We start from the raw sequence: 22,977 nt of genomic DNA on the forward strand, positions 1-22,977 counted from the left end.
TACACAAGAATTAAACACTGTTTATTGAAACAAAGCACCCCCCACTTAAAGACCTCTTTCTGATTAACATCATTACAAATAAAACCAAAGAAACTCAACATACAAACATACAAAACATGTATAGGCAAGAACTGTAAGCCAAAAAAAAAAAAATCTGTCAGAAATCCATAGTATTAATTGAAGGGAAAACTAAAGCAATGCTTTGTAGTTGCCTGGATTTCCCTGGGGGATGGAGAGTCAATGCTTATCTGCCTTCCTCAGAAGAGACAATTTTGATTAATATCAGACCCATCTGACTCAGTCTATTAAACCCTGAAGGAAGGATATTCTTCAGATATAAGAGATATGTCTTTGATTAATAATTCTACCATATTGCCATTCCAAGCATTAACAACTGCATGGCACCTGTGGAAAGTGAAAGCCTTTGAATTCTAGGGAAGGGAACTAACTTGTGCTAATAGACCTGTTCTCTTTTGTCCAGATCTGAAAGCTGTATGACACTGCTCCTCCTGCCCTCTGCTGAACAAGTCAAAGTGTCAAGGTTGTCACTACCTCCTTGCAAGAAGACAAAATGGTTATATAATTCAGCTTTACATATAGGAAGAGAACAAAGTTACTTCAGACATTGTGAGTGGTTTGTCTAAAGACCTTGGCAATCTGTCTAGAGATTCCTCTTCAGCTCTGTCAGAGTTTAATAGACCACAACAGGCTACAAAGTCGTGGCCAGAGTGCACTCTTACCTCCCAGGGCACATCTCCAGAGAAATGCATCCAATCACTCAGCCCACTATGCTGGGTGTAACTAATGCCGAATTGTCACACACAAGGTGGGGAAAATGTCCATGTAACCTTATCTATTGGGTTTTTCCTGGAAATTCTAGGCTCAAGCAGCCAGCACTGGTCTCCTCACCCCAGCTGAGCATTTCTCCTGATGTTGGCAATCAATCTCTTGCTGTATTCTCTGTAGTTCACGGGTTTGACGTCCATTGCTGTGGCCTTAATACGAGATTCATCCTGCAAAAGAGAAATTTTACTATGTAAAAGAACATGAAGCACTCCAGGCATTTGGTTCCAACATCCTTCTGCCCCAGTAACTTACTGCTCATGGTATCTGGGTTAGCTGGGAGTGCCAACACGACTCCCAGAGCTGCTATGTTGTTTTCATGTGAAACCAGCCACTCTTTATGAGCCTCAGAGGGAGCAGCAAGGATCCCTCCTTCAGTGCTCAAGATTGACAGTATTTGTGTGATCTTTGGAGTCTTCTGTTCTCTGTGAGCAAGGGAAATCTCTCCCCACAAACATAAGAGGAGGAAGTCACCTCCTATGGAGACAAGCTCAACTACAAAAGCCAAAAGTTACATTATTTGCCTTTTGGGCAACACTTACGTTGTAAGTCTCCAGTTTCACCCGGATCCTGAACTCGTAGGTGTTGAAGTTTGCATTTTGGAACACTTCTTCAAAAGCCTGCTCGTTCTGAGGGAAGGACAAAGACAGGGATCAGCTGCAGACACTCCAGGCTCCCAGCAGTGTCATGAACTTCAAGAACAGCTCAGTTTTTGGGGAGATTGGCAAAACGCTGGAACTACCTTGCCCACACAGGCAGAACCGAGTCTTCCATCATGACATTTTAGATGCCAAACCCATAACTCAAAGGTTTTTAAAATAAAAAGGTGACAACTTTTTAGCTGCTTAAACAAAGGAACATACAATTGCACTGAATCTGCGACCAGGTATAAGGAACAAAAATACTACAAATCTTCAGGAGCTGCCAAACTGGCTAATTCTGGTGTTGTGCTGTGATCACAAACACTGACAGAGTTAACTATTTCCTCATTAATTGCCTTATTAGGCATTCTGGTTTTCTGCTTATCCATCAAAGCTGCATGTATCCTTCCCATCCTGACACAGGCCTATTTAAGAGAATGTTCTATAAAAAAACCAGATCCATGTTTTGAACGTGCTTTAATAACCATGAGAAGACTGTGTCATATTTATAACATAATGCTTCTAATTACCATATGAACACTAAACATCATCATCATCATTTATAGTAGACAATTTGTCAAAACAGTAGAAAAGGAGCAGGCAAGTCGTGGAGACTGTGAAAAAAAAAAAGTTTATTTTTGTAAAAATATGAGTCGTAAAAACCTTTGCTGACATTAAAAAAAAATCCTGCATCTCCCTGATGATACTGACAAGTAATTATTAATGCATTTATCTACCAGATGCACTTGACTTGATCAGTCACTCCAGCAGCAGACAGAGCATCTGATCTGGAATTGAATCCACCCCAGTTCCACTCACATTCCAAGTGTTACATCTGCTGTTTTTCACTGTGTGCAGCACTATTTTACACTACACAGTGATTCTCCTAGGGTTTAGAAAAGCACAACAAATGGAGGTGAACAGGAGCAGCTAGGTTCACAGATTACAGAATTTAGGCACATCCCTCCTGAATATTAAAACCCCTTCCTTTGGCCATCTCATGGATTAGAGGATAAGAAAACTCGCCTAATAAAGCATTTAGCTCCTCTCTGCAGCTCTGTCACAAACTGTGCTAACCATTAGTGAGTTGAAAATGCCCTCAGCATAGCAGTCACTGCTACCCCACATTACCTCCTTCGGTATCTAACAAGCACAGGCAAGAGGCAGATGAAAAACCTTGCACATGTATCTCTGCTTAGCGTGGTCACGGGCTGTACATGAACTCCATCCATACTGTGAGCACTGAAAAGACTCCCACCAACTTCACAAGACACTGCATCAGCTCTATCAGAGAAAAACCACTAAGAAAAGCTTACTGCAAATGCATCGAGTACCATTTTTAAAGGCTCATAAAAGTGTCAAATCAAAACCAATTTCTCCTGGAACACAAAGCATTCCCGCTCAAGGGCTCACTCCATATTATGTTCCATTTTCTATCCTCAGCCATTTCCATTAGGCAGCTCTTCAAAAGACATTACATGTTTGTACTGGTACATAGGATCTGCTGTCTCTCCTTCCCCACCCAGTTCTCTTCAGCATTAAAAAAGACTAAGAAAATTTGTTTAAACTCTAGCAGAGATTAAGCATGGCTGAAGTAAGAAAATATTGACAGGTTAAGAATGTCTGAAAATGGAAATGTAAAAGTGCAAGCACATCTAATTAGAATCCCCTCAGCTAGACACCTTCCTACAGAACAGAGGTGTCCAGCCTTTGTAATACCACAAAAACTCAGCATCCCAGAACCACAACCTTTGTACCCTTCACCTCTGACAACCAGAGTGCAGAAAATTTCCAAAAATCATTCCATACTACAGGAAAAATAGCCCTGCTTTGCAGAAACAGAGGTCTACAACAGTGTCTCAAGGCAACAACCTCAACAACGCCTCCTGCTTCATTTCCCTCCCACAGCCTAACAATGGGTTAACCAGCAGCTGGGATATCTGTGGAGCCCTGGAATCAACCAGCCTTAGCCTGGGAGCACAGCAAGGCTCATATGCAATTCAAGAACTTATCATGCATTCCACATTATCATTTACAAACAAAACAAAGCCAACAGTTTTTATACAGTACACAAGTTAAAAAAAAATATATCAGGAAGAGATTATTTTGGTTGGAAAAAAGACAAAGGCAGCAGAAAAGCACAGAGTAACAAAAGGTAAGATAATACTGCCTGTTAGTGTCTAATAAGTTACAACCTTAAAAATTGTTCTAATCTACACAGAAAGATCACTTCACCTCTGCCAATTACCTGTTTTACAAATTGTGGTTTTCGTGAGACCCATAAAATTCTGATGATATTTGGTGGGGGAAAAAAGAGCCTTCAAAAGTGGGCTCACACACATTAGTTCAAAAAGCTTCCTGCCTACTTAACAAAGATATGTACAAAGTGTTCTAGAACTTTTCGATTTTGTAAACAAATTTTTGGAACACATTAGGGGTAATATTGTCAGCATTCGTCGCTGAACTAGGTTTTTTTGCACAGTTTCTTTCAATCTAGGTAAAATGATAAAACAGGCTGACTTTTCTAGTGGAGCCAACACTGTTAAAGCTTCAGTCCCCCAAAGGCTGTGGCACAACCCTGGAGTGATCAGCTGCCTCTGCAGGTCCAGGTGATGAGGACAGGATGATCTCCAGCTTTCAGCAGCCAAAAGAGCTCAGGGGTAGACAGACTGACTGTGGGAGCAAACTATGGGGGAAAGCAGGCAAATCTCTGTTCTTCAGGCAGATGGCCTGTGGAAAATAATCCTGAGGAGAGTAAACAAGTCCCTGCCAAGAACTTCAGGCTAGGGAGAAGCAATGATTTGCAAACTTGTAAAAGATACTGAAGGACAACATCTGGAGGACAGCCTTGGGCTGAGCTGAGCTGGCCTATCACCCAGAGAAAAGGCAAATCAAATCCTTGACAAATGAAACAGAACATCCCTTTCTTTCATATGGCATTAGTTTATGTATTTTAAATGCTGTTAATTCCCACAGCAAGTACACGAATGTGCCCCAATGCCTTTGCCACATTTGCTGTACATTCACACACAAATATCAGACCACGCTCTCTGGTGGATCAGCACTGGTGCTCCACACAAACCTTACATCCTTGCCAGAGCTGCCTTCAAAACATTACAAGAATATTGCCTTATCAGAAGGATCAAAAAAATAAAACCAACAAAACCCCCAGAAATCTGAGGGCAACCCAATACAAGATGAATGAAACACAGTTCAACTTCAAGGCAAACAATAAAAATACAACAAGCTAATTGACTGACCTTTTCCTTCAGTTCTCCCAGGAAAGCTGCATTTTGCCCAAGAATTATTTCTGCTGTGTCTTGAAAACAAGTCACCCACTGATATTCCAGACAGTCTGCAATGGTCACCTAGAATACAATAACAAAACCCAAAAGGTTATTTCATCCAGTTGCCTTTTCCTCCAGAAAGACAGAAGGCAACACAAAAGAAAAAAAAAAAATCTCAGAGCTATAGAGTTAAATTTCCAGTAACTCTCAGAGCCTGACCTGTATGTCCTTTCAACCACAGTGGGTGGAAAGCAGTGACTTCCTTCCTTTTTTAAGCTCCACAGAATGTCCATAACTTAACACAAGTTAACATTGGCAGTAGATTGAACCACAGGGAGAGGCCAACAAGATCATAGCAGGACAACACTGATGGATGCTCAGCTGTGTCCTGCTGCCACTGATGAGCCATCAGCAGGAACAGAAATCCCAGAATAATAACCACCAAGGGGGACAGCAGCAACTCTGCAAACTGAATTTACTTTTGCACATACTCGAGTACTGGAGCATAAATTCATGCAACATTATGTTATGTTACAAGGAAACTATTGAAACACTCACAGATAGTTAAAAGTTAAAAGATCAATTAAAAGATTGTTTTAGATGGGTTTAGTTAAAAGATCAATTTCCAGGCTCACATGCATTTCCTGGCTACTCTGACAATTAGGAATGAGGAAATGGGAGACACTGCTCTGAAGGCCTTGAGTGTGAAGGCCTCAGCATCCTCTTTATATTCTACAAGAACAACTCTGCTATGTAAAGCAGTTCATGTATTCCTAGAAGCTATCTGATAAAAATTATTCAGAAGCAGTTTATGTTTTAAGAAGGCTGCAGGGATAGTTCCCTTCTCTCTGCATGCCCACCTGGCAGAGCATTTCTAAGAAGCAGATACAACTCTAATTTATAATGTAAAACAGGAGAAAGTTCAATGCCTACAGTGTAAGTGGGCATCACAATAATAATCCCCAGACAACTTTCTGAAGCAGACTCCATTAAAGCACGAGGCAGAACAATACCTACCAAAAAAAAAATTGTACTAAATATAGGTAGCAGCTGTAAAAGTGCAATTACTGCTCTCCAGAAATGCCATTTTACTTCAGTTTATCTTCACTACTGAAGAGGCGGAGGCCATCTGTATTCTACACCGCATAGTACACTTGGAAACCAGAACCAACTGAGCTAGCAGCAACTTTTTGGCAAAGAGAAAAGCTTTTAATTGGAGCACTAGGAAAACAAACTGCTAATCAGCTCAATGAAACATCCCTCACTCAGGTACAGCACACAAAGCAGCTAAACACCCTGTAACTCACAGGCAGCACAGAGAGACAAACAGCACAAATCCCTCAAAAGATTTCCTGCTTGGATTGTGCTGGGAACGTGGAAGGAAACGCCCTGAAATCGGATCCGGGTACTCACCAGCAGCATCAGGCGGTACTTGAAGTTGGGGAATTCGCGGTCACACTTCTCGCAGCGGTAAAGTCCGTTTTGCTGGTCTATCACTTTCTTGTTGCAATCCTGAGAGGGACATGCCTGGTACATGCAGTTCTCTTTGCGCAGATGTACAATTGTGCCCACACAGCTAAAATAATCTGCCTGGGAGAGTGAGTGTGCAACATTAGCCTCAAAATACTCAATGTTTTCCCCATTCTGAGTTAACTACAAAAGCAAGGCATCCATACTTGGATATTTAGGATTAGAAAGCTTAACAGCTATGGATTACTGGGAAACTGTAAATCAACCCCTCTGTTGCAATAATTTTTAGGCTTCCATTATGTTAATAAAACCCCTACAGCAAGATTATTTTGTGTTTCCATTGCAGGAAACTCCAATTGCTAGGTCTTCTTTAGATAAAGCATATTTGATTCTCCATTGTGTCTCTTCAAATCTGCACTTTTTCACAGGATTAAGATTCTGCACTTTCCTACGCTTCTTTCAGGAACCAATACAAAAAACAGAAAGCCTATTGTGTAGTGTTACAGATAAGCATTTGATTAAACTATAGCCTACAGAACAAAATACCCACTCACCACACTAAAATAATCATCATAATGGTTTAAGACCACGGTCAAGTCTTTCAGCAGAAAAATAGAGGTTGCTTAAGAAGCATGGGTAAAAATTGTCACAGAAAATAGCTGAATTACAGGTAAAGTGAAAGTGTTCAGAGCCAGGTTGGGTGGGACCCTGAGCAACCTTATCTAAGGGGTGGCATCACTGCCCATGATAAGGGGTTTGGAAAGAGGTGATCTTTAAGGTCCCTTCCAACCCAAAACATTCTATGATTTTAAAGATTTTTTCCATGGATAGAAGCTCTTGTATATCCCAAACATCTTAGCACTTAAGTCTGAGGCAAAAAAAACCCAAAATACCACACAAAACAAAACCCAAAAAACCCAACAAAAAAAAAAAAAAAACCAACCAAACAAACAAACCAAAAAAACCCCCAAAAAGTAGTATAAGCCTAGAGAGGTTTCTGGAATGAAAAGCCAAGGACCTGGGGTTTATTACCAGCTTGTCTATTGACCAAGTGTGCACCCTTGAAAACCACTTCCTCCTAATGCACCTGTTTCTCCCAGAACACTCTGTGCTGCTTCTTTGAACATCTTTGGGGTAAAAACATCCTCCTCCCTTCATTTACATGAGACTTCTCTTGCAAACAAAGTATCATGTTGCAACATCACCAACAAGCTTGGATTTATTTGAAAAATAATATTAATTAATAGCATAAATTCCAAGACAGTAAACACCTACTGCTCAACACTTGGACTACTTCAATAAGAACACCTGCACACAGCCTTGCTTTTTATTTTCTCCCCAATAGACAAAGCTTGCACTGAGTGGCCATGCCTTACCTTATCTCCCTGTCCCAAGTTCTCAGCTTTGGCTTCAAACAAAGTTTTCCAATTGGTATTTGCTCCAGCTGCTGGCCCACCCCTCACATCAGAGATGGAGGCACATTCCAGAAGCTGCCCCTCAGAGTCAAACCTGCAGGCACAGAGATGCACTTCTATTTTTGGAGAGCAGACCATACGGACTTATCAAAAGCTTGAGTTTATTTTCATGTGCTCGATACATGAGGGATTTTTTATCAATGATTGCAAAGGAAACAATTACAGTAATATGTGTATATTGCAAACAAAAATAGCATTTCAGAATAAGTTAATAGTCTGACTTAATTAGCACAGTATTTTATAAACCCACAAAAGGAGGACAGCTTTGTTCTATATAACTGCAATTTGTTTGCCAGCTAGTGGTCAAACCACGCACTGCACACTTCTTAGAGCCAGGCAGATAACAAGATTTAAGGGCATCAAGATATTTCCATAATTAAAATTAAATTACATGGTACCATTATCTTCGCAGCAGCTTCGAAAGGAAAAGCAAATAGCATTGAAAAGATTATGCTTCCTCTGTTAAGATCAGAAAGCACAGCTCTTCAGCAAAAGGTTGCACTGCATTCCTGTTGTGATGGGCTTTGTGATTTCACAAACACACCAACGAGGCTCAAAGATTGAGCTTAATTAAAGCATGACAGTAATAGCTCAGACCCACAATCAATTTTATCTCCAACAAGCCTCTGAAGTATGGGAGAGCTCAATGACAAATGGAGGATGCCATTTATTTCATCCACATTTGGGTGATGTAACTGGAATCTGAAGACTCAGGATTCACAAGTCTGATGCTGCTGGCACTTAACCCTCTTCACACACACACACACCACATCTCACCACATTCATACTTACAACAGACAATTTAACAACTACTTACAGGAGAAGCAACAATCAAATCACTTTGTTTTCCTGACAATAAAAAGAGTTATTTTGCTATCTGAAAAATATCTGACAAGAACTAGACACTGAGAGATGTCAAACAGTCCCTCCACACTAACTCAGTGTGTATCAGATTCCACACAATGGAAAAGCCTGTGGGGAAAAAATACCATTCTCTCAGATCAAGCCTCAGAAAGCAGAGCTGGTCAAGCCTGATTTCATGCTGCCTTCCAAGGCTTTGGGTCAGCATGCACTACCCCGATTTCAATTTTTCAAGGTCTGTCATGGAATTAAAAGTTTTTTGAATTGAACAACTTAAGAAGGACAGCCTTCCAGGCTCTAGGGCTTGCATGCCAGAGAAGCTTCTGTAGCCCTGGAAGCCACAGCCTCTGCCACCTAACCTCAGTGCTACACTCACTGCTCAAGTACAGAGAAACAAAATAAAACAAACACTCTGCAGGAGGTTGAAACAAAGCTACATAAACACACTCCTACCATCCTCGGAGCTTGAAAGCCTCTGGGCTATCAGGGTTGATGACAACTGTGCTGGAGGACAGGACAGACAAGCTTCTGCCACCAAAGTCAGACACACGGGCTCCTTTGATGGCAATCACAGGTTGTCTGGAACCATCAAACTGTTCAGCCTGCATGTGTGAAAAACCAGAGAGCAGCAGCAGCATGTTACAGGAAAGGCTTGTGGTCATAATTCACAGATCATGACAAGAGACCAAACCTGACTCAAACTGCCCCAGTGTATCTAAAAGGTGAGGTTCTGAATGGTGTCATCAGGAGTTTAAGCAAAGGTAGGTGACAATTTTCTCTGCAATCCTAACACCTCGTTTCCTGGGGAACCAGAGAATCCTTAAATCACACCACGGGTATGTTAGAAAGGACTGGTCCCCCCTGTCAGCAGCTTTACACCAGGATTTTAGGAATGGAGATGTGTTATGGGAATGCAAACAAAATTAATTGTTCATATCAGACTCCTCAAGAGATGAAACAACTCACTCAGCTTCACTGAGCCAATCATGTCCATCTTACTACCACTTACACAGAAGTGCAGCTATGCTGACCAAACATTTTTACTCAACTTTCCATCTTCTGTTTTTTATGTCATAAAGCCGCTCTAATGCTGTTCAACTGCCATCACCTGAGTAGTCTGACACTAACAAAGAACCTCATGGCATGAGAGAGGGTTTGAAAGGTATAGATTTTATGGACCCCACAGCACTCAGCAAGCAAGGGGAGGATCATGTACTTAAAGATAACAAATGAGCTGGAGTTGCAGCATTACTTACTGTACCCATGAGATGCAAAAGCAGAAAACACATCCCAGCAGTGATGGCAGTGACTGCTGTAGAGGACATACAGATTCTAACCCTAACTGTGCCAGCTGCAAGCCATACATCACTCCCCCTCAATGCTTATTGATATTTCTATTCTACAAGCAAGCAGATCTAAACAGATTTAACTTTGCAAAACGCAGACCCTGATCTCTGTTGGAAGAGTTAATCCAGAAATTGTATACCAGTAGTCTCTATTATAACCTAGTTCAATCTTAAGGCTTTGCAATATTGAACTTCAGATTACTTCATCTGTATCAGCAGATGGTTAATGGTGTTTAGGTACCTACAGTATCAGTGCACTTGATCATTTAGCCATAAAGCATCACTGTCAAGCTGGCAGGATCACTCTCATTTTATAGATTGGCATATAAATCCCTAAGTATCTATAACAACAGTGGAAAACAAAGTAGCCTGTTAAAAAGATAAGGAAGCATTGTACTGCAACTGTTCAAACTTTCGCTTCCAAAGCTCTGACGCTTTAAACTTCCAGTCTGAGACAGAGCCTCTCAACCTGCTCATTAGGGATAACATGTATCCCACCCTACAAATAAAATTCATCTCATTTTGAGACAGCCATAGCCACCAGGCTTTTCCATCATCAAGCTGCAGCTCACATACCCTTTCCTAAACAGGAGCCCGTTACTTTCAGAATTTTGGCTTGAGACGTAGTGTCTGCAGTTGTTCAGAACACATTAGTCAGATCATGTCAGCAGTTTGTCAGGGAAAGGTTAAGAACATCACACCTGAATGCAACCAGACAGTCTTTCACCTTCTGTTGGCCCCTGATCCTTGAACACCCAGGATTGTGTCAGTGCTGTGCCCATCTCAGGTGACAACAGCCCTTCCTCGCCCTACACCAAGGCAGCTTTGTTAAGAGCAGGTAAGAGAGCACATACCTCATTTCCCCACAGTGTAGCTGTCACCAGTTTCCCTGATGTATCCATCAGATGCACGTTCCTCTTTGAAACCTCCCTATTGTTAGCTTTCACTACAATTTTAGTGACATCTTCATAGCTCTTGCAAATTCCAATTACATCTGAGAAACAGTTACAATTTAGAGTTACTCAAGGGTCACAATTGGAGAACACAAGATCACAAGAGAAGAATTCAAACCTACTGTCAGATTTTTACCTTGTATCCCAGCTCCCTATTGAAATGAAATCTGATATGGAAATTAAGTGTATTATGGTAGGGATGTTCCACTACAGAACTCTTCAGTGCTTTAATTTTGTTGACGCAGTCATTAAGATATTCATGAATGCAAGCCTCACCACATTAGAGAGATCAAGGCATTGTACTATCTTTTCCCATCACATTCTGTCAAAGGACTTCAGTCCTGATCATGTAACACACACTTGCTGTTAAAGCACAAGCAAGAGCCTTCAAAGTGACTGTAACACAGCAAAACAACTGACTCGTGCCTCCACATAACTCTGCAATTACAAGTTGCAACTTTAACAAGTCTGCATGCTCAGGTGGTAAGAGCTAAAGCTATCCCCTGTGCAGTCCCTAAAAATATACCACTTTTAATATTACCCATCTACCTTGAAAATCCCCAGCTGAATGTCTCTGAATCACAGGCATCTTGTGCTCTGAAACCTGAGAACCCTCGCCCCCACCCAAGCCTCTGATTTTTCCGGAGTACTCTGCCCAACATTACAGAAAAACAAACCTCCAATACTTCATAAAGCAAGCCAAAACAGTCATGCAACTTGGACTTGGATGCAATGAATTATGCCAAAATCACTACAGAGATAATTAGATAGTGAAAGAAAGCAAGACCACAGAAGGTATGAAATGCACACATGCTGAGCAAGGGCATTTTTTCTTTCAGCCTTTTTCTGTGGAAAACAACGATCACAGTACAATAAACAACTATCACCTACTGTCTCCAGTTTGAAGTACAAGTTTGAAGAATAATTGTTATCTATTGTTAGAAAACAAGCAAAATCATCTTAACAGGAAAATTGCCAGAGGAATTTTTAATGGCAACAATCAGTGGATGACTTCAATTAAGAGATCACAACACTCGAAGCATCCTATGCTCACTACCTGCCCAGAATTCAGGACATAAAAATCAAACTTCAAAGCTTTAGAATTCGCCATTTTTCTACTTTGACTGACCGACAATCGAGTCTTTAGGCGTGTTCTCCAAGTCAGAGATGGATACAAAATCAAACTGAACAGATGGAAGATGCTGGGCATCATCACAGGGCACAACTGAAGTCTCATTAGTGAATGTAATCTCATAGTCATTCTTAACAGCTGTATATTGCTTGTTAGCAGTCTTCAAATTGCCTTTGGTAAAATAATATACCTACAGGAGAAAGCAATGAAATAGGGGATATTATCAATAGTCAGGAAAAATAGATTGTGTTCACCTTTAAAAATCCTTGCTAGGCTCAAGTTCCTCTCTTCCAGCTCCTGTCAGTCTAAGAAAGCACAAAGCTACCATACCTTGTTCAATTCAATGAGTGGAAAGAACTTGTCTGCTTGATCATTGAATGCAGTAGCTCTAATCTCACCCTGCAGGAAAATAGGGAAGCTGGTCAGAAGTGAAATTTGGCATGGAAAAAGATTAAAAAAAAAAAAAAAATCTTTGCAATGTTAAGTGGTAGCAGTCCTGCAGAGACAGTGGGGTCTGCCAGGGTAGCTCCAGGCGTGTGAGAAACAAACAACATTCTCTTCACATCTGTAGTTAGAGCTAAAATGACATATTCTACACCTGACAATCAAACCTCATATTCAACTCTCATTAGTACATCTACAGCTTCAGAATAAAAGGCATAAGAACTGCATCCATCATAGAGACACCTCTGAAAATGCCAGGAAAACTGGCAGTGATGAAATAAAATTTAAATAGACCCCACAGCTCCACAAGTTAGCACACAGTATACTGTGATGGCTCCCACTCAGATATGTCTATAAGTAAGAATTAATAACAATTATACTCACTAAATATAAACACTGTTAAGAAAAAAAAAAGAAAAAAAAGGAATATAGGCACTATGCAGAGAAAACAAATGCCTGGTGACAACATGTTACATTATTAACCTCACATTTTACACTCAATATAATCTAGCAGAATCTTGTTTGTTTTCACGACAGAAGGCTGTAATTTGATAAGAGGTTTGACAAACTGCAAGTTCAGTTAGATTAACCAGATACCATTCCCCAAACAAACCACAGAGGAAATTTCTCAGTGTTACAATAATTTGTACGCCAATTTCCTCATGAAAATTGAAAGCTTGTAACTTGGAGGTAATGCTCCTCTCACTCCCTGTTTTGTAAGGTGTAGCTCAGCCAGGAGGAGATGTCGCTCTCAATCCACAGGAAACCACCACAACCCTCAGTATTAGATTGTCAGTTTGCATAAACAACTCTATTTTGAAGCTGCAAAAATCCAGTCACACACTATAGACTTTGATGAAAAATAATCAGCAATGTTGCACATTTAAGACTTCATTCTGGATAAAAACTGGCACGTTGATGTGCAACTTAATGAATGCAGGGATACAAGTTTCAGTTGTAATAAAAAAAAATCATTTCCGAAAAATGCACTTTATTTCCTCTATTCTGTCTTTATGAAAGGTTCATCAGCATCTGGCATACATTAGCTTTGTCTCAACATATGACACTTACACTTTCATCAACCAGCTCTATGGAAAAGAGCTTTCCTTCCCCACGAGAGTTGCTCCACGTGCGGATCTGACCTTTCTGCGTAACACGAGCACAAATGGTCCACCTGAAATCATTCAAGAAATCACTGCCCTGCATCTCTTTGCACCTTTTCAAAGAAGAGATTGACCTGACAAACCTTTGGAACTGAAATGTGACTATTTAAAAGCCAGAATCTTCCCACTGCACCTCAGCAACTCTTTCCACTGCTTTTTGTTTTAATGGCCTAGACCATTAAAGACAGAAAGTTGTAGAGAAGGCAACAAAGCAGCCATAAAGCATCCAGTATGATAATAATAGTGAACAATCCTTCTATACAGAAGCAGGCCTCAAATCTTTTACTCTTCTAGGGTACATTTCTCACACAGCAGTTTGCCTGCTCTGAAAAGCCACGCCAGAACTCAAGAGCTCAATTATAGGATTCGCATTTAACTTGGGTAATCAAATCAGTTTGCATAACTTAAAAATGTCATTCACTAAATAATTACATCCTCATGCTTTTCAACAGCTCAGTAGCTGGAGTGAATAGCTTACTGAGCTGTTTTGTCATTAAGTTACCGAAAAGAAGGTTGCTTTAGAAAAAAAAACAAACCCAGACAAGTCAATCGATTTTCAACTAAAATATTAAAAACCTATCAAGCTCAGCAGGGCATCTGCACCAAGACAATGGCAAGGCAAATCTCAGATTGTTAAAGAATGTTGATGCAATTTAAAAAGATTAAAAAAAAGAAAGAAAAGAACACTCTTCACCACAGAAAAAAAAAATCAGAAAACAAAACCCTAAACAAAAACCCAAAACAACAACAAAACAAAACTCCAACAAACCAAAACAAAGCCCACCAGTGTTTTCTATGGAAGGTTTTCTGCTTGTTTCTCTGGGTGGTTTTGTGGCTGTTGTTGGGTTGCTTTGTTTGAACTTAACCAATAAAGTCCAAAGAACTCAATGAATTATTTGACAGAGACTCACACATAGGAAATCAAAACAAAGCTATTGTTCCTTCATGCCTGTGAGATGAACAAGGCCTGGCAAACCACAAGAACTCACTTGGACTGGTATGGATTCAAGCTGGCAATTGGCACCACTTTGATCTGAGAGCCCCCAGGTGTCTTCAGGGCACTGGGAGCACTCGCTTTTCCAAACTGGTTGGAGGGAGCGTGGTACTTGGGAGCAGCAGGACCTTCCAAAAACCACAACAGAGCAGAGAGGATTTCAGCCTCACACACACAAAGATCAGGTTAAAACCAACTCAGGGTGCAGAACTTTCCCACCATGCCATGAGGAGCCACACAAGCAAAGTTCCAGGGAACACCCTGTGCCACGTGGGCACCACAGAGGGGCTTGAAGCTTGTTGTATCATTTCTGCTCTTGGTCACAAGTGTCTTCTAGGCTACAAGATGCTGCAGAAGAGACACTTCCAGACCCTTCAGAGTGCTTGCACTTAAGTGGAAATATGTCCACAGTCAACCACTTGAACAGAGTTTAAGTGGCAAGTAACTGTTTAGCAGTAAATTCTTTAAAATAACAGAATCACAGGGTGGTTTGGGTTGGAAGGGACTCATTCCAACCCCTTGCTAGGGACAGGGACACCTTCCACAACCAACCTTACCCACAACCCCATCCAACCCAGCCCTGAACACTTCCGGGGATAGGAAGTGTTAGATCAAGACACCACTTGGGGGAACAACTAAGGAAAAATACCCCACAAAGAGTTTTTTGACATAAAGTGATATTGCTAATTCTAAACTCAATCTTGTCAATGTATATGCAAAAAAACTCTTGTGATCAGCTTTAAGCAAGGAAGGAGAAGCTTGTTTTCTGCTGCAAGTTTCTAAGCAAATGTCAAAATTTTACTATTTAAAAATTCTTCCTAAGCACAGGGGTAAAGAATACAGACAAGTTAAAGCAGCACCAAGAATTAGGATTGACAACTTTTTAGCTCAGAAAAAAAAAAATCTACAGACTGACATTTAAATTGACTGCATCCTTCAGTATCTCACTGGAATCTTGATTAAAAAAAATAAAAAAAAAACAAAAAAAAAGCCAAAAAAAAACATTTCTAGATGTACTTAATTTCAGTGTATTGCCTAAAATGTTTGGCCTCTATCTCAGCATTGGTAACACACACAGTTGGTAGCCAACTCCAAACTGCAGCCTAATTCAGGTATCCACAGAGCATTGCTTAAAGAATGTAATGAAAACTGAATAAAGTTGGGGTTTTTTGGCTTTTTTCCCTTGGTGAAGAAAAGGGACAATTTTTCCCCTTTTATACCCAAGTATGGAGTACTCTTGAGAGAATTCACCTAGTCAAGCTATGGGTTACACCTAAATGGAGTTTCTTGTGCAACATCACTAGTGAAAGGATTTTATTTAAACTGAAGCTGAAGTTTCTCACTGAACACAAATCAGAATTCCTGCCCAGTATGACTCTTACCTGCTCCAGACAAATTGCCATTTTGTTGCTGTGGTTTGCTGGCTGCTAGATTTCCTGCTGGAGCTGCAGAACGTTGCCCTTGTCCTGGTAATTGAAATGGAAAGAGACCATAGAGCAGGGAGCACATTAATTAAAAGTACCCTTTCAGGAAATAAGACTTGCATACAAAAAAAAAAAAAAATAAATTAAATCATTAAACCCACAGAGAACATGCTAAAATCCAGGTATTTAAGACACAGAAAAGCCAGATATCTGTTGAACATTACCATGAAGGAATTCCAGTCAGATCTCTTTCCTCAAGCAACTGCTTTCTACTTAGAAAGAACTTAGGGCTGATGGTGATTTAAAAGGACAGCCCTGAAGTAATCTTGACAACTTTTCAGTGTTTATCAGCTGCTATTGCTCTGACAGGTAGTTTCTGCTCCTACCTAACAGCTATCATAAAAAAAAAAAAAAAACTATAGAGAATTCTGTCTCATCACTCAGAAAGGGCCAAAAATCCACTGGGTAAAGTCAAATCTGAAGTTAACCCAAGTCAAAGAAAACATCTGCTGCATTTTATTTCTGAAATATGAAGATGTTTAATGTGGGGGTGATGGAGTCATCACTTCAGAATTCACCAGGGCCGCTCTTGGCACACAGCAGTAAATTGCTTAGGGAGCAAAGTGATGCCATACTAAGAACAAGTGTCCATTTTTTTAGATTTCAGGACATTCACTTTCTCTAAATTAATGATAAATTACAAGGGAAAGAGCAGACAGGCATATCCAAAGTAAAAGTCCATTAAAAGACTAATTTACCATTCAAAAATGTGAATTCCTTTACAATATAATTTGCCTCTAGATGAGCAAATATCCAACATTTTTGTCCTTTGGGACACATCTAATCCTTAAGGTTTTGTTTTGCAGGGAGACCTAGGCCTGAGCAGGCAAAACCCACAAGATTTGGGATGTGAGGAGGAAGATGGTCAAAGAAAGTGGAAGAGAAGCTCAGACCAAGCCTGTAGAGCACCACGAGGAACAAAAGCAGAGAATCCCAGGACAGTGATGGCACCAAACTACGGGAAAGGAGCACAAGCAACACAAGGAGACCCCAGTGTGGTGTTGCCTGATGTGGTAGAGTCTCCAGAAGTAACCCTCTGGTTATTTTTAATCCAAAATCCAGGTCCTTGCACAAAGCCCAATCTCTAACTTGCCGCAGTAGAGTCACATCGGTGAACTGGTGACAGTCTCCCTGGCAACAGCGTGACGTCAAAGAGCAAAATGTGTATTTACTGCAGGTTCCACTAGATGGAGGAGCCAGGTCTCCCCCTTGCTCCGTGGCCTCAGGTGCTCAGAGGGTCAGCACTCCACACCCAAATTCATTTTGTGCAAGCGAAGGTGGAAAAACAAGAGAAAAATATGTCTGGTCAGGGGAGGAATATTCAAGAAGAACAGAATGTGGGTATGAAGCAGCAAGAGGTTTCCTTATTACTTTTGCTCCAAATATGTTTCTTTCTGTAGGAATTTGTGATTTCAAAAAAAAACTCCACTGAAAACCAAACCAAAGACCACCACGTCCATTGGAACACGTGTGCGTTATGAAACACAAATTCACATTTTAATGGCTGCCTACCCACAGCCGAGTGTTTCTCAACAGAGTAAGAATAAATTCACACATCTGTGCATGTGTTCAAATACAGAAGTAGCAGAAATATCTCTCCAATTTTCTCGCTTGGAGAGCCTAGGGACTCCTAAACTGTGATTTTTGGTGGCTGGTGGCCTACAGATCACTTAAAGTGCTCAGAAAACCGAGGAGGCTGCCTGGTTTTTGCTGCTCGTTTTTATTAGCAGGAGGTGAAAAAAGCAGCTGAAATACCTGCTCCCATTTCTTCTATATGTGGTAGATTAGGCAAACCCATGACCTTTGCCTGCAGCCGCCTCACAGCCCACTCAAAGGCAATAACTGTGTAACAGGAACCCTCAGCTTCCAATAATTTGTCACCAAGAGGTTTTGCCACAGTGCCATGACACAAAACCTTCCCCTGAACTGAGCAGCAGGGAAGGGAGAGAAGGGGGAAAAAAAATGCACTTTGAAACAACACACCTCTAAATCACAGCAGTGGGAAGGGCAAGAGTAAGGAGTTCAAGTGAATGTGTAAGTACATAAACATTTCAACATGGAAAGATTAATGACAGAAGTTGAACATAAGTAGCAAGTCATTGTCATAGTGAAAAGGAAGTCCAGCATCAGAGTAATTTGAATGAGATTAACGACAGTAATAACACAACCATCCAGTCTTCAACAAGAACTAAACTGCTCAGTCTTAATTTTCAATACTATTATGAGAGGCTGCCTGAAAAGTTTTTATGATTTGTAATAAGAAGATTGTGTCTCCAGCTTCCTTGTTAGGCAGATTAACCACCTACTGCTCCCATGTAAAGTGGCCAAAAGCCAGCTTCTCACCCCCCTGGGTCCCACTGTGCTATTACAGTCTGAGAATGAATATTCCTTAATCCTAGGTCTGGCAGTCTGAGATCTGTATTTCAAGGCAAACCAAAAGTAGGGCTAAAAGATACATTTTTAAAATACCAGAACTTTTTTTTTTAACAGAAAACACGAAGTACATTTAAGATGCTCATTTTGCATTAGCTGAGTGTCCCTCAAAAATACCAATTGCTTAATATATACAGGAACTTAGAGAATATCCAGCTTGAAATACACACCTCTGCCATTTCATCAAGGCCTTCATGATAAATCTTGCAGCTTGCAGAGCTGGCTGGGTTAAGCTTACCTAATCTAAATTATTATCATCTTCTGTATCAGAAACCTTATTTAGTATCAAATAAAAGTGTATGAAGTCGTCAGAATAAGATCAGTGTTCAAATGAAATACACATCACAACTTTTTTGGCATCTTTTACCTAGTGCAAGCCCACACATATTATGACCACAGACCTGTAACATCTCCAAAAGAGTTTAGATTTGAAACCTTCACTGCAGAGTATTTTTGTAAGTCCAAATGAAGAACACAACTTTGATCAAAGTAATGGTAATTTTACCAGAATTTATAGTTAAAGGTATATTTTCAGCTCAGTTCTGTCAGATACCACGTTCTCAGTGGTTTCTAAGCAACAATATAACTGAAAAACACTATAGTTCACAAGCTCTTGTATCACATAAGCAGGGAAATGGGAGAAAGGCACAAAACAGTCTGCTCAGTAGCTATTCTGAAAGTCTTGGTCTCTACAGCAACTGTGGGATTAAACCATAAAATCTGAGATGTCAACACATTTTTTAAACAGCAATTAGCTAAGTAACTATCAAAGGAACAAAGGATTCTTTAGGCTCATTTAACATACGCCCCTCTTAATTCCCTTGGAAAAAGTTAATGAAGAAAGATGTCTTTGCCTTTGCAACAGAATAGATTTTTAACCAGAAGAGCAATGTACCTACCACCACTTTTTGTCCAAACTATTCTACAGAAAACTCTTGCCACTAATGTGTGGTCCCTTAGCAATAAAAATATATTAGTCCACTTCTCTCAGGATAAAAAAAAAAATTCTTCAGGAAGAGCTGTTTGCTATTAAATTCCAGCCATTATCTGTGTATACATCACTGACAGAGCTGTTAAAATACTTCCTTTTAAGGGCTTATTATTCTCCCTCCTTTTTGAAAGATCAGAATTGGAAGAGAACAGGCTTTTGAACATTCTCAAAGGGAAAAATGTTTTAATTTAAAAAACCATTTGCATGAGAACTGCAAGCTCAGCACACAAAAGGGAAGAACACAGTTATTTATGCAACATAACAGATCCAAAGAGATTAATGACAGGTCAGATTAAGGTCCACCCAGTTCCTCAATCCTTTTTCAGCTAGGCATGGTACAAATGGGTGCTTAGGGAATTCTGTGCTCTCCTTGTTTTCATACCAGTCTCTTGTCTATATACTTGGAACAATCTAAGTTTTAGTGCTTCCTGCACCTAACATTCATGCAGAGGATGTATTGTTATGTTTAACAGCCTTTAATGGATTTCTCTTTCACATCTAATTGCTTTTTGAATCTGTGCCAATTTTTGGCACCTACCTCCAGAAGTTCCATAATTTAACTGTGCAGTTTAGGGGTGTGGTGCAGCCTTTGTTTTACAACCACTGCCTGACAACACGAGAGCTGAAGAGCATCAAATGAACATAGAAAAGAGAGAGAGAGATTCATCATTCTTTATTCATCCCCTCCATGGCATCTTAGACTTTTACAGATCATTATCCCATCTTCCTCCTCCTGTTTCTTTCCAGACAGGAGAAATTAGAATCTATTTGATTCCTCATTATGAGGAGACATAAAATTGCTTCCGCTTACTTACTGGAACTCGAGGTAGAGACCACTCACAACAATAAAAACCTGCCAATGTTATAAGGTATGGATGCTCCAAACACCATGGAGAGACTCAAGCTTCAGCCATGGAGCAGAGTTTATTAAAATAGGAACAAACTGCAGTTTGTGTGACACAAAAAGAATTTTGAAGATCTGGAGCATAAAAACAAAACCTGAATGTGTCTGACTGCTTTTTTCAAGTGAAAGAGAGAAGCTGAAAGGCTCTGAGGTGACAGAAAAGTGTTTACTTGCAGCTACTCACCCTCATTGTATGGCTGGGGATTGCCAATAGGCCCACCAACCTGATCAGCAGTCTGCAGGACAGTTACATCCATCAGGATCACCACCCTCCTACAACAGAACAGACAACAAACAAAGACTGTGACTCCCTCTGCAACTCCCATCTCTGGATTTCCTTTGCAGCAGCTGAGAAAACCGAGCATTAAGAGGCTGATTCTTTGGATTATGGATCTGGGAGACGAAAGCTTTCCACTGTCAACTAAGCCCTCTCTTGAGGGACAAGTAAACTTGAAACAATATCAAGGATACTTGATATCACTGCATCAAGGGCAGGCCCGAGCAGGCACCAAAGATAGCTTGGGAAACCACTGTGTTTTAAAAATAGCTAAACCATACCAGATTTTTATTCCCTGCTTCAAAAGTTGTTGTCTTCTCTTCAGAATAAAAAGAATACAAACCTTAGTTCATCTCCTGTTAGACATACACACAGTTTTTCTGTAATAGTTTCACCTGGATCCCTTCCCACTTTGCAGTATCCCATCCCCTCAAATTTTCCTCCTATCCTATTTCCTCAAATTTTAATAAAAGACCAGATCCCACAACACCTAAGTAACAAGATACCTTTATTGTTTCTTTTCAACAGCAGAAAATTTTAAGGACGCTTTGTACAAGTATTTGGAGTATCCCAGCTGGAGGTGGAGTATTGCAACTGGAAATTTTATATTACTAAATCACTGTACCAGATACATCTGATCTCACTGGAGTCACATTCTGCAATTTCCTTCTGCTGGGGACTTTCCCTCTCACACCCTAAAGCATGAGTATTGTCAGATAATCCCAACCAAAAGCACTTGGCCTCAGCTTAGTCACAAAGCACACTGGTGCAGCTGCCTTTCTTAGGGCTGATCTTAAAGATTAACACAAATACCTTCCATCTTTCAGGCTGTTGACAATGAATCTGTTAACCTGGCAAATGCACCGGGCTGACAAGCGTTCCTCTTCCACCAGGGAGTTCAGCTGCGTTGCCAACATGAATGCTGCAGAAGCAGAAGGAAAATATTTAAATAATTCACAATGACAGCTTTAGAAGGGTCTGCCACACTTTTTCCAGCCAGTCAAGTATTGCACTGGATCTACAGCTTGACAAAGAAAACAGTGCAACTGCTAAGAAGTCACCAAAACTGCCATAAAGCATGCTGTATTCATTCCCCACACTTCAGAGTGCAGTGACAGCTAGAATGATCGTATATAAAATAACTAAGAGGAAGGTTAAGCTAAATTACTTTAAAATCAATGTTATATGTATAGGTTTCTGTATTTTCATTACATCCTGCAGCAAATTGATTGCTCATACTTCACAAAGTTCCAAAAGCCAAACATTTCACCTAAAGGACAAAACGCAGTTGGCACACTTCAGAGTCTGTGGCCCAGTGAAAAACCACATTCTCCTTCAATGTTTATTTCAGCACTTTGCATCCAAGTCAGCAGAGCAGGAACTTCATCACCCTTAGCATGTCCACACTTAGAAAAACCTCACAGCAGCTTGTCATACTCACAGGAGAGGGTGTTCACCCCATCACTCATCAGCACTCGGTAACGTGGGGGCCCAGTTCCTGTGGCAATAGCCCGTGTATTCTGCAGGGTAAAAAAAAAACAAAAAAAAAAAAACCCAGGCTGTCAGTTCACATTTCTTCAGAAACTTTTCAAAACCAGAAAGCGACATTAACAACAAGTAACTTATCTACTTGGCTTTTCTGAGCACTAATATCAACTTCATAGCCCAAGCAATGTAAAACAAAATTAAGAGCATTAAAAGCAGAGCAGCCTTGCTCGGCTTCTTTGCAGAGGGAAGTCTGGCTGCACTCAGGACTCCAAGAGCAGCCACCGAGGGAAGGGACAGTACTCACGATGACTTGCAGCACGGGCTTGGAGACTTCCTCCCCTTGCATTATGGCCTGGAGAAATGAAAGAGACGCTCAGGAAAGTGCCACAGGACCAGCTGAGACCCGCGCCCAACCTACAGCCAAAGGTTTGAGGAGGAACTGCCGTGGAGGAGCCAGGGACGCGGCTGCGGCCGCCACCGCTGCACCAGGAAACCCCCCCGGGACCAGGCCCCGCTCCGGGCCTGCTTCTCCCCTCGGGACCGGGCCGGACGCGGTGCCCAGGCCCGGCTTTCACCTCGCACCGTGCCCAGGCGCAGGTGCACCCCAGCCCACGCCGAGCCGCTCACCGCGATGGCCCCTTCGCTCAGCCGCCCGCTCATGGTGCCGCGGCCGCCAAATCCTCCCGCCGCCGCTGCTGCCGCCAAATCCTCCCGCCGCCGCCGCCGCCACCGCCTCCTTCCGGCGCCGCCCTCCGCCACGCCGTGCGTCACCCGCCAGCACGCGTTTCTAT

General features: G+C 41.1%; 1 protein-coding gene across 1 annotated transcript; it reads right to left on the reverse strand.

Moving 5' to 3' along the window:
• On the reverse strand, nt 1-22,967 carry RPA1 (replication protein A1). The gene is made up of 17 exons (XM_002197447.6): nt 22,814-22,967; nt 22,491-22,538; nt 22,140-22,218; nt 21,512-21,620; nt 20,606-20,694; nt 15,992-16,075; nt 14,605-14,737; nt 13,524-13,626; nt 12,339-12,407; nt 12,006-12,198; nt 10,778-10,917; nt 9,031-9,179; nt 7,618-7,750; nt 6,185-6,361; nt 4,745-4,852; nt 1,386-1,472; nt 1-1,013 (listed from the first exon to the last, which is right to left on the reverse strand). The coding sequence occupies exons 1-17, from the start codon at nt 22,844-22,846 to the stop codon at nt 906-908; spliced, it is 1,842 nt and encodes a 613-aa protein (XP_002197483.1). The 5' UTR covers nt 22,847-22,967; the 3' UTR covers nt 1-905.
• Between the last annotated feature and the right edge of the window lie 10 nt (nt 22,968-22,977).

Source organism: Taeniopygia guttata, chromosome 19 (assembly GCF_048771995.1).
Source record: "Taeniopygia guttata chromosome 19, bTaeGut7.mat, whole genome shotgun sequence".
NCBI classification, from domain to species: domain Eukaryota; kingdom Metazoa; phylum Chordata; class Aves; order Passeriformes; family Estrildidae; genus Taeniopygia; species Taeniopygia guttata.